Source organism: Plecotus auritus (genome assembly GCF_963455305.1).
Source record: "Plecotus auritus genome assembly, chromosome: 6".
Classification (NCBI taxonomy): Eukaryota; Metazoa; Chordata; class Mammalia; order Chiroptera; family Vespertilionidae; genus Plecotus; species Plecotus auritus.
Window position 1 is genome coordinate 170,027,843 of NC_137773.1, and position 12,442 is coordinate 170,040,284.

At 46.2% G+C, this 12,442-nt stretch overlaps 1 protein-coding gene across 4 annotated transcripts in view; it reads right to left on the reverse strand.

Moving 5' to 3' along the window:
* Nucleotides 1-12,199, reverse strand: part of SNRK (SNF related kinase) — a 39,506-nt gene extending 27,307 nt beyond the window's left edge. Inside the window, exons 1-2 of one of the 4 annotated variants that reach the window (XM_080675237.1) lie at nucleotides 12,071-12,158; nucleotides 8,978-9,027 (exon numbers count right to left, since the gene is read on the reverse strand). Coding sequence is in view for 1 of the 4 variants with exons in the window: in XM_080675240.1 (XP_080531366.1) it covers nucleotides 8,978-9,027; nucleotides 12,071-12,160 (140 nt within the window). In the remaining 3 variants the exon portion in view is untranslated. Of the gene's footprint in view, nucleotides 1-8,977; nucleotides 9,028-12,070 lie in introns of all 4 variants that reach the window. The other 3 variants (XM_080675240.1, XM_080675238.1, XM_080675239.1) reach the window with 3 other exon arrangements.
* Nucleotides 12,200-12,442: the final 243 nt, after the last annotated feature.

Below are 12,442 nucleotides of genomic sequence, written 5' to 3' on the forward strand. Positions count from 1 at the left end.
TCAAATCTATCCTTCAGAAAAGGACTATTTCTTTACATTTTTTCCCATCAAAGTAATATATTCTTACAGAAAAATCTCAAAAAATACAGACTAGAAAGCAGGAAATAAAGAGGTATCCACAGTCCTACCACTGAAGATCAGCACTGTTAATATCTTGGAGGTCTTTCTGCAAAGATTCATATGCAACTTTTTTTATTGTTTTACAAAGGTGTGACCATACTGTACATCCTATCCTATCTAATAAAGAGGAAATATGCTAATTAACCATCACTCCATCACAAAGATGGCTGCACCCACAGCTGAGGCCAAGTTCCCATAAGGAGCCTTAACAAGCAATCAGCAGGGACCTGAGGCTACGCCCTCCCCTGCCCCCGTGGGGCTTGACAGGGGACCTTAGGCTGTGTCCCCCACCCAGCAGGGCTTGACCTCAAGGTGCACTTCCCGTCCTGGGGCTGGGCTAGGGGACCTCAGGCTGCTCTCCCCGCCCCAGCGCCAGGCTGGGAGACCTCTGGCTGCGCCCCCCACCTGGTGGGGCTTGACAGGGGACTTCAGGCCATGCCCCCCACCCGGCAGGGCTTGACAGGGGACCTCAAGGTGTGCTTCCTGTCCTGGTGCTAGGCTAGGGGACCTGAGGCTGCTCCCCCTGCCCCAGCGCCAGGCGGGGGACCTCAGACCGCATCCCCTACCTGGCAGGGCTTGACAGGGGACCTCAGGCCACGCCTCCCACCTTGGCACCAGGCTGGGGGACCTCAGGCCACACTCCCTGTCCTGGTGCCGGGCCAGGGGACCTGAGGCTACATCCCCTGCCCGGCAGGGCTTGACAAGGGTGGGACTGGCCGGGTCTGGATCTAGCCCAATGGGGGAATGGGCAGCCAGGTCTGGATCTCACACGATTTTGAGGCGCATGTGGATGGGTGGGGACTTGACTCTGGGTTCTGTGGTGTGGCCCAGACTCTGATAGGAGGAAGGTTTTCATATACATTTTACTAATTTTCTTTCATCTCTGACACTTCTATTATAGAGAAAGGGCAAATAGCAATATTAAATTATTTCCTCTAATTAATCCCCTTTTAATGTGCATGAATTTCGTGCACCGGGCCACTAGTAACTTTATAAGCTGTTTCCTGCTTTTTCTCCTGCCCTATCATTTCCCTTTTAGTATTTTTGTTTCAAGTATGAAAGAAATATCTCAGCATATAACCTGCTAACGTTTTGGTAAACAGCCTTCCAAATTATTTTCTAGGTCTAATATACGTTCAGACAAATTTTTAAAAATAAAATGGAGCCCTAACCAGTTTGGCTCAGTGGATAAAGCCTCGGCCTTCGGACTAAAGGATCCCAGGTTCGATTCCGGTCAAGGGCATGTACCTTGGTTGCAGGCACATACCCAGTGGGAGGTGTGCAGGAGGCAGCTGATTGATGTTTCTCTCTCATCGATGTTTCTAACTCGCTATCCCTCTCCCTTCCTCTCTGTAAAATATCAATAAAATATATTTAAAAAAATATAAATAAATAAAATAAAATAAAATGGAATACACTCAGTGTGGGCACATGGACCCAGAGGGGGAATTGTATCCATTTTTAAGTGTTTCTCCTCCCAAAATAATACAAGTTCACTTTAGACAATTTGGAAAATGCAGAAAAGCACAACAGCGGTAGAAACTCCACCTATAATCTCACGTAGAAGGACCTCCCTTTGGATTTGAGTACACATCCTTTAAACCTATGCTTCCTTACAACACTAAGATGCCGTACATAAAGAAATGGTTTTTCTTCTATATGATGCACATTTTCGCATGCACCAAGCTATTCTAAATCAATATTTAGAATGATTGCATAGCTAAGATGGCATCTTCTAAAGCAGGAAAAGCACTAAGTTGTTGGTCCATTCTAAAGCAGTCTTCTAATGTGGCATATGCTCACACATGCATGAAACCAGGCTGGACCTAAATGACACAGCCCAAGCAGTTGAGTGTTCACAATATCTGAGGAAGAAGTACTAGTGCCTGTTGCAAGAATATGCTGATGTTCTCCCAGCGAGGAGAGCAGCAGCAAGCTGTGTGCAGGCGGGCGTGGCTGGAGAAGAGGAAGGAAGTGTGGGTGGCCCCACACACATTTTGCAAGCTGCTGAAAACAGTTGTAGAACCAGCCTCTGTTAAACCTCCTGTCATTTTGGAAGTCACCCTGTTATTCTTGTCAAAATTCTCTTTTAGCTTGTCACTGACATCACCACCACTGTAGTGTGGTCTGTATATCAAACAATGTCTGCTACTCACACCTCCCCCGGGAGAGGTGAGGACAGAATGGCCCAGGGAAGGAAGCGAGGTGGCTCCGCCTGGGTAACTCGGAACCAAGCCATGGCACGAGCAGCAGAGGATTGGAACAGAAAGGGCCATGTGCAGAAACTAGGCCACTTTTATAACTTCTCTCTGTTTTGTTTGGGGTAGTACAAATTTCCCCACAAAACCAGACCACCGATATTCAAATGTACAAAACCTCCCAAACAAATGACACGCTTTTTAAAAAAATATGTGCCCTCGCCCTAGCCGATAGTGTCGGCCTGCAGACTGAAGGTCACAGGTTCAATTCCGGTCAAGGGCATGTACCTTGGTTGCAGGCTTGATCCCCAGTCCAGGTCAGGGGGCGTACAGAAGCAACCAATCAATGTGTCTCTCTCACATGGATGTTTCTCTCTCTGTCTCTGCCCCTCCCTTCCACTCTAAACATCAATGGAAAAATATCCTCCACTGAGGATTAACAACTACAAAAAATGTGTCCTCTATTACAAACAACTACAAGAGTTTTTGAAAAGCCACACTAAAACTGGACTTAAGCTTCTTACATGTGGAAATTATCTGATATCTTCCTCAAATATAAAAACTGAAAACTGTAATTCTTACTCGGGAAATATCAGACAAAAGAGCCAACCTGAGCGGAGGAAGTAGCATTCCCTCAGCATTAGCCCCCTGACCTTGCCGCCAAACTTTCAAAGGCGTCTCGAACAGAAATGGTATAGGCTGAAAGGAAGACAGAATACGAAATCCTAGGAAACATCAACAACCTTCAGGTCAAGCAAAAGAAACGCAACCCTGCTGATCTCTTCAAACCAAGTAAACAACAGTCCACATTTCTGGAATAGCACTCCACTCCCTGGCAGTTGTCAATATAAGCTAGAAATCAAAGATGAAGAAGTAGCGCCAAGATTATGGAAGAATCCAGAGTTTTTCACTGGATTGGACAATTATTACTATATGGTGATCAGGTAGGATCAGTCTGCAGTCACTAGATAGCATATTAAGATGGGAACTACAAATTAAAAAGTTAAAGTCAATTATTTACTATGAGAAATATCCTACCAGGCAAAACTAGTATCTCCAAATGTCTAAGAAAGTATTTCCTAATGGAAAGTAACTGCCTGCTAAGGTATGTTCTGAAAGTTTTCTTCTAAGTAGTCAATTTTAATGGACTCAGGGGTCACTGAGGTGACCAGGAACGCCAGGCTGAAAAGCCTGCTCCAGTCCCGCAAGGCAGTGATGGGGTTGCCAATGCGGATCGATCCCTTGAAGTACTGGGTTAAATCATCTTTATTTCCCCCTAAGTAAAACAAGCTATAGTCCAAGATAGCTTCAGGTCAAGGAAGCAATGTATTCAGGAACCAGATACCTATTAACTCATGGAAAGTAGTACTCTGTGTTTGTAGAGATAAAGGGGTTAACAACCACACAATAAAACCTGGACCAGTAGCACAGGTAACAAGTTCAAATTCCTAAAAGGTAGTGCCTCTCGTTAATTGATGAAAAATGCTAAGCATGTCACTATGTCTACACCAAAGGGTAAGTGAGACTTTAAAAATTAGTATGGTGACAGCCCAGGTCTAAAGCGCTCACATAATAAATAATGTGAGCAAAAGCTGATGTGTAGAATTTACTCCAAAATAAAGTCAACCCACAGTTACTTTTTTGCCAGGAAAACAGAACTTTAGTTGGAAGTTATGGAGACTTTAAAAACTTCATAATCAAACCTCTCTTCCAAAGCTTTTATTAACACTGTCAGAACCCATTTTGACCGCCTGCCCATTCCTCCCCACCCCACTGATACTGTGACGAAGATGGTTATTAAGATGCTAGAGACCCGATGCACAAAATCCGTGCAAGGGGCTCGGCCGCCGCAGCCCCGGCTGCCTCGGCCCTCACAGCCCCTGCTTCGTCTGGAAGGTCGTCCGGACTGTCATTCCGCTGTTTGGTCGATTTGCATATTACGCTTTTATTATTATAGATGGTCAGTTGGCTGGAAGTTGTCCCACGCACAAAGAGGTTGCCTGTTCCATTCCCAGTCAAGGGTACATGCCTGGGTTGTGGGCTCCATCCCCAGTAGGGGGCATGCAGGAAGCAATCAATCGATGGTGCATTCTCACATTGATGTTTCTCTCTCTCTCTCCCCCTTTCCCTTTCTCTATCTCTAAAAATCAATAAACTATTAAAAAAAAAAAAAGATATGGTCAAAAAAAAAAGAAGGGTGAAACAGAAAAAAATAAATCAATCCATAAACACCTAACATTTCACTGACTGACTGAAAGACAGAATCATTTGGGGACTCCCTCACACTGTGGGACTGCAAATTACCTTTCTGAAAAGCAATTTGGCAATACATGTATGAGGAACCTTAAAATGATGCATACACTTAATTTTAAAATCTTACTTTGAGGTTTATGTCTTAATGAAATAAAGACAAGGACAAATATTTATACTCAACAATGTTCAGTTATATTTATATTTGCAAAATAATCACAAAGAACCTAAAGGTCTACAATAAGAAAATAGTTAAATTATAGTACACCTAACATTAACATTACGCTGCTGTTTTTTGAGGCTATTTAATCTCGTGGAGAAATTCTCACAATAAAATAGTAAGGAAAAAAACTCACATGCCAAATTTCATGGCATAGGATCCCAATTTTTTTTGAAAAAGCATATAATTTGCACATGCTTTTATGTTAAAAATACCAAAATACTAAATTGATAAGATTATAGAATTTTTTTTCTCTTTACTAGTATGCTTTTTAAGTTTTTGGCAGTGAATATGTACTGCTTTTATAACCTAGGAAAGGTAGAGGTTATTAAATTTTTTACTTTCTGTACACAATTTACTTTTCCATTGAGATCGGTGAGATAAACCAATTTCCCTGAAAATACATTGTCTAAACCCTATTTATGTCATGTTAATAAACAAGACATTCAATGAAATAGTTTGCTTCCTTTGAGGAAGGAATAAGGTATGCAATTCCTACAGGCTGAGGAAGCAACAGGTACACTGAGTCTATTTTCATCAGCAAAAAATATTTGAGCCCTAACTGTGGGACACAACACAATCCCAGACTCTTACAAAGAAGTTACCTATGTATAAAAGTAAATAAATATTTATACAAGTTAGCCCAGGCCAGCTATGTCACAGGAAGTGCAGAGGATAAAAAGGCAGGACCCCCGTGGACAGGGGCAGCCCACAGACCACGGCTTGCCCTCCCACGGCAGTCATAGAACACTGTTCCTGAAAGTGGGCGAACAGGCGGATAGCAGACCACTGGCTGACTCTGCAAAGAACACCAGTTGTGGAGAGGTTATGATTTGAGGTACAAGGGCGATAAGTTCAGCAGGGCTAAGAGGGATGATCCTGAAAAATACCTAACGGTTCACCATTTAGGCAACAATCATGAAATCCCACCTACTCAAAATGAAGGGAACACTTGGGGAGGTTCTGTTTTCTACTTAAAAACGTTATCCTTTCCAAAACCGCCACTTTAATGGACTCTGCAAATTACATTCCCTCCATTTGTTTCTAAAAAAGGATTCTCCTTCACAAGATTAGCAAATACTCACAAAATAGGAGGACAAAGGATAGAATCAAGCCCTAAAACAGCAGACTGAATATTCTCATTCCAAACTTCTCCAGCAGTACTTACTCATATGGCTTTATGCCAATAAGGAGAGAACTGTCCCAGGGGTGGGCAAACTTTTTGACTCGAGGGCCACAATGGGTTCTTAAACTGGGCCGGAGGGCCGGAACAAAAGCATGGATGGAGTGTTTGTGTGAACTAATATAAATTCAAAGTAAAGGAGCGGAGGGGAGAGCAAGAGAACCGGATAGAACAGCCGGATCCGGCCCGCGGGCCGTAGTTTGCCCACGGCTGGTCTAACCTGTAGAAAATGAGGTAAAACAGAAAGTTAAACTTTACTTTAAAGTTCAACCACTCTGCTTTGGTCCAAGCAAAAAATAAATGAATAAAAAAGGCTACACAATATTTTGACTATTTCGAAAAGAGACCCATGAAAACATTACACTCTGCTACATAATTTGCCCACCAGTTATTTAATACATTGTCCTAACTCTAAAATGAACTTTCTCTCACAGGATGTAAAGTCCAGCACCGGGAATATAGTCAATGCTATTGTAATAACTATGTATGGTGTCAGGTAGATACCAGACTTACTGGGGTGATCACTTTGTAATTACCTCTAATCACTATGTAGCATAGCTGAAACTAATATAATACTGTATGTCCATTATAATTGAAAAATAAATAAATAAAATGAACTTTACTAGATAAAGTATACAGTAAAACTTATGTTGTGTTATGTAAAATATAATCTCTAATATGGAAGGACCAACGTGGCTGAATATTAATTAAGCTCAGTTAGATCTATTATTCAAACACGTTCCCCTTGCTGTGCAATATGAAGACAATATGATGGCCTGAAAGGTGTGTGTACACAGAGGGGAGCGGGACATCAAGAGGAGCTGGGACAGCACCCTAAGATTCGGCAGTTCAAAATACCGCATGGTCAACTTTTCTCTTAAATCTACCATAAAGGTACACTTTAAAAATGATCAAAATTCATTTATTCAGCAAATATAAGGAGCAGCATCACAGCGCAATGGGACCATACCATGGGATCTGGAGCCCAGTACATGACCCGACTTCTCAAACAGGCACGTCTTTATGAAACAGAGACACTGGCCACCCTGGACAGTGACTATGCAAGGTGCGTGGAATATTACATACGAGCAAGGTGTGAGTGTGATCAAAATGACGCATACTTGCACACCTTTTCAGAACTGGCCTTCCTCCCAGCAGAGTCCAATACTGAGGGGCTGCATGCTGAGCTCCCCATCTTGTTTTGATTATCAGTAGCCTCACTCTTAACAGGCCCAACGAACTGCCCCCACACACCTCTGCTGGCCATGCGAGGAGGGTCCCTGCCTCAAGGCGTTTCCAATCTGGAGTTCACAGGAAGGAGCTCAGAGAAAGTGATTTTCCTGAGTTTGAACTAAGAACTGAACACGGTTTTGGTGGGAGCGAGGCTTTCCAGCAGAGACCTGAGAGAGCTGGGTGTGTCTGGGACAAACACACACACGGGGCACAGGAGACGAGGTCAGACAGGGAGGCACGGGGCCGATACCCACCGGCCTGGCACGTCAGTTGGTATTCCTCAGGGCTGGCTAACTCTGCCTGCGCTTAAAGGTCACCTTCCTGACCACCACACTCTCCCACAGCCCTGTGCTCTCTCGCAGCACCACGTCCTCTTTCATTGCAGCCCTTATCACAGTCGTGGTTATATAATTGTGTGATTATGTGATAAATAATGTGTGTTCCCCGCTAGAATAAATGCGAAGTTCAGTCCAGGTAAGGCCCATGTCTGTTTTATTCAGCTCTGTATCCCAGAGCCTACTGAGTGTATCATCGACCCAACGTCTACAGATAACATTTTATGAGTGAACAAATGAAAGCTGGCACGAAGAAGCCAAAGCAGAGTCCCGGGCGGGGCACAGCAATCAGAGATGACAGTTCAACAAACCACTCTGGCAGCGAAGTGAAGATCAGACTAGAGCTGGGAGACAGGGAAGGAGACAGCTGAAAATGTCTCCGGTAAACGAAGACTTAAAGACGAGGGCGGCCAGGATCTGGACAGTGAGGAGGAGGAGGTGATGGAGGAGACACGTTTTGGAAGCAGAGTCTAAGAACTCAATGCTCAGGGACAGATCAGAGGGGATGGAGGATGAATCTGGTGGAGCGTGGTAGCAGGTGGCGCCACTCACTCGACCGGGAACACAGGAAGGAAGACACATTTCCTGAGCGTCTACTACCTGTGAGTACAGAGTAGAAGATGTGCTTCTAGCCCTCAAGTTCTATGACTGTAAAACAATTTAGATCCAACCCAGCTGCATTGAAATGGGACGGTTTCTATTCACAGGCTGACAAAAATCCACAAACTGAAGTTTAGATCTTTTTCAAGCTTCTTCATCGACATTCTTCCCGGGTACACTGGCTATGCCCAAGGCATTACTCTGGTCTGGGGACGTAGAAATCAAAGGTCTCTGCCTTCAAGGACCTGACCATCTTTTGGGTTTGAGAAAGATAATTCCGTGAACGGAGGCCCACGGAGGCTAGGACTGGACCAGAGGCATGTCCTGTAACCTGCACTCTGGAGCAGGGATTTCATAACATGCATCACATTTCCGGGCCGATGTGTGGCCGTAGGAGTCCGCCTTTAGAAAGGCAAACAGACCAATCTTGCCTGAGGCTGGAGACACTCCAGAACTTAAGACATCATGGTGCATGGGCAGACAATGCCCTCTGACTTTGAAATAGCTACTGAGACCCTGACTGGTTTGGCTCAGTGGATAGAGTGTCAGCCTGCGGACTGAAGGGTCCCAGGTTCGATTCCAGTCAAGGGCATGTACCTTGGTTGCAGGCACATCCCCAGTAGGAGGTGTGGAGGAGGCAGCTGATCGATGTGTCTCTCTCATTGATGTTTCTAACTCTATCCCTCTCCCTTCCTCTCTGTAAAAAATCAATAAAATGTATTATTTAAAAAAAAAAAAAAAAGAAAGAAATAGCTACTGAGGAGCCACGGAGCGGCAGTTTGGGGGCCAGGACACAGTAAGGAGAGGGAATGAGGCCTGACTTGTCGTGAAAGCCTACCTGAGCAGAGGCCAAATGCTGGAGGTGCCAAAGCAGAATCTCAGGAGGCTCTGGAAGTGACAGCAGAGAAATACATGTTCAGGAACAATAAAGCAGAAATCCTCTTTAGATGCCTTGCTCCCATACCACCAGCAAAAAGTGGTTTCCCATGGGATAGAAGGCCTCTACCCCAAACACCTGTACAGAAAAACTGATGAGGAAGGGGCCCACAGTGTGGATGATGTAGCTTCAGGTCATTGGTGCAGACAGCACACCTCCAGCGTTCACTGAGTCCCAGGTACTTCACATCAGCTCCTCCCAAACTATAGCAAAATACCAGGACGTGTCCCCCTCCATCCCCAAAGCTATTGCCCGACTCCTCCCCCTTCCTTTTCATATTCTTTAAAAAAAGAACAGCTGCACTGTTTCTACCTCAACTCCCTTTCACCCACTTGGATCTAAGTTCTCCCTCCACCACTTGGCCTTGACTTCTCAGCCTCCCTGTACTCTGAGAGCCCTTCCCCCTTGTCTCCACCTGAGAACTCTACCTGTCCTCCAAGAGCAGTTCAGCCATCACCCACTCTGGGAAGCCTTCCCAAGTCAGATGCCTTGTCCCCATCTCGTGCTTCTCAGGGATTTGCCTAAGCCTCCCCTAAGCATTCACCAGACCCTACTGTTCACCTTGGTGTCCCCAACAGCCTGTAAGCTATTGCTACCCTCTAACCCGGTGCCCCAGAAATAGACACACAAAGGCTCCATGAATAAATGATCATAGGTTAAGTTTACATTCAAAACTGCTAGAATCCAGTCAACATTTCCACCTAAATTGCTCTAAGAATTGACCTGCACATATGGGCAGGCTGGGAAGTACCTAAATTCTCAATAATAGTTTCCCTAGAAAAGCACATTGGCTAAAACTCTATCTTTCGGTTGTTCAGCAAACAGAGCTGGCATACAGTTACATCAAGTCTTTAAGAGTTCCTCACCTATGGTTTTAATCCTTATAATTCTGACCATGTGGAAAGTTCACTTGTGCCCTTTTCTTCCTAAGCAGTGCAATGAGCTCCGGCTCAGACAAGCTGCTGCAGCGAAGAAATCATGCCTTATTTATACCAAAGCACAGACCCATGGCTGCTGGGTATCAACAAAAATAAACACCTCTTCTTTTCCATTCAGTTTCACTTTCATACGAGACACCCGCAGTAAACTTCTGACAAACAGTATTTCCTGCACCGAGTAAAAATATGAAAGCCCTTCCATTTTAATATAGACATTTAGAAGCCTTCGTTTCAGGATTCTGGGAGTATATTTGAACCATAAAGGCCCATCTACACTGCAGTTCTAGAAAAATGAAAATCGGTATAACTTCTGAGTCCTCATCGGTTTTATATGGATCTCACTGCGAGAAATTGTATCCAGAATAGTAAAAAAAATTAATAGGGTGAGAGTAATTTTTTGTGCATAAAATTTAAAAAAGAAACAACTATACGTGTGCAAAAGGGAAAGGTGGAGAAACAACTATACGTGTGCAAAAGGGAGAGGTGGCACGCAACGTTTCTGCCTGGAAAGCCTGGAAGACGGAGCGTTAAGAGAAGTTAACACCGTGCATTTCATTTTCAGTCACTATACTGCTTCCATACATGACCTTGGGAATGTCATGTACCTTCTCTCATTTCTAGTTCTGTAAAATGGGGATGTCATCTGTTTTCCTAGGAAAAGTTAAACAGTCAGATAAAAGAATCAATACTTTATTTTAAAAAAAGGGAACTTGTCTAATTAGTAATGCTTTAAACACCACTTGTACAGTACATTCCTCTTCAGGAACCCAATTCCAAGAGAAATATTTAAGCAGACGTTGAAGACAGATTTCCTTAAGGGAATGATTTTGTAAATCTGGAAACCAATGTAACAAGATTATAAATTAACAGAGTGGTTACATAAGCCTCGACAACCCCAGGTTTTAAAGTACACTGATATGCATTCTGATAAATTAGACTGACTTGGGAATAGTGTCCCAAGTCTGTATATTGAACCCAAACTGAGGGATCTGATGTTTGAAAGGAATTTGGTGGAAATTCAATAGGATGTCCAACATTTGGGGTTCCATCACTTGCAAGCCATGCTTCACCTTTCACCATAAAATGAGAAAGGCATTAAGTCTGCTCCTAAGACTCTGTGAATGCATTCAATTAAATGGGGCGGGGGGCGGGGGGAGTAACTTGACAGTTTGACAGGTTCCATATTCACAGACATCTACAGATTTAAAAACCCTACTGATAAATTCCCCCAAATACTGGACTTGAAACCAAGTCCCTAGGAAGCTATTAGATTGTATCTGGTCCAACTGTCGGGACTAGCACAGCCTCAGGAACCCCCCAGGGGAGAAAAGGCTGTCACTTTCCCGGATCCCAAGTCCAAGTAAAAGGCAGTAGGTTTTTGTAAAATGGTCCAGAAAGAAATCAACAGGCGATGACTACGGAAAAGAACGGAGGTTTCCCAATCTGAAAAATTCTAGCTCTCCCTCGGGAATGGCACTGCTCCTCCTTCCTTACCCCGTTGCCCTTTCTCTACCGACAACAATATCCCCATTCTATTGTAAGGCTGCAGTTTTACCGAGGAACCCCCTTGCTGCAGCCAGATTTCCAGATTCGTTTGAAAAAGGAAAACACATTCGGAGAATACACACTGCATGGGAAAAGCTGGGCGCGGGGAGCCCGGCTGGGGCGCGGGGCCCTGCGGGCGCCGCTCTCGGCCCGCTCCGGGGCGGGGAGGGGATGCGGGCGCCTCCCGAGGTGCCGCAATCCCGCCGCGGCCGCAAGGGCAGGGCCTCCGGGCGCCCGCGGCCGGTCGCCGCAGTGACGGCTCCCGCCCGGGCCCCGCCGCCGCCTCGCTGCCAGGCCGCGTCGCCGTCGCACCGGGTCGGGGCCGCCGCAGCCCGGGCCCCGCATCTGCCTGGGCCCGCGCTGCAGCCGGCGCGGGGAGCGCGGAACGCGCAACTTACTTTCCGCCAGCGGCGGGCGCCCCTGCACGGGCGGCCAGCCCCGCAACGGCGGAGGCCCGCCCCGCACCCCCGCCCAGGGCCGCCGCACTCAGCCGCGATCTGCGCTCCCCTACCTCAGCCCGCAGGCGGGCGTCCGTCTGCAGCGGCCGCGGCTCCGAAGAATCCCTCCCGGCCGCCGATTCCCCGCACCCAGAGCTAATCATAATACCGAGCAGGCGGGCGGCCGGCAGCGGGGAGGGGCGGGGCCGAGCTGCGCCTGCGCGGGCCGCGCGTCACTGTGACGCGAGCTCAAGGGCGGGGTCTCGGGAGGGGCGGGGCGGGGCGCACCTGCGGGCCCTGGTGCTCGGGGGCTGGAGGGCATCCTGGCAGCGTCCCGACCGCTGTGAGTCTGGGGTGCGGCGGGCGGTTAGGAGGCCGGCGAGGAGCCCGAGGAGGATCGGGGACGGTGAAGGAGGAAGCACCAGGGACTCGGGATAATGGCCGAG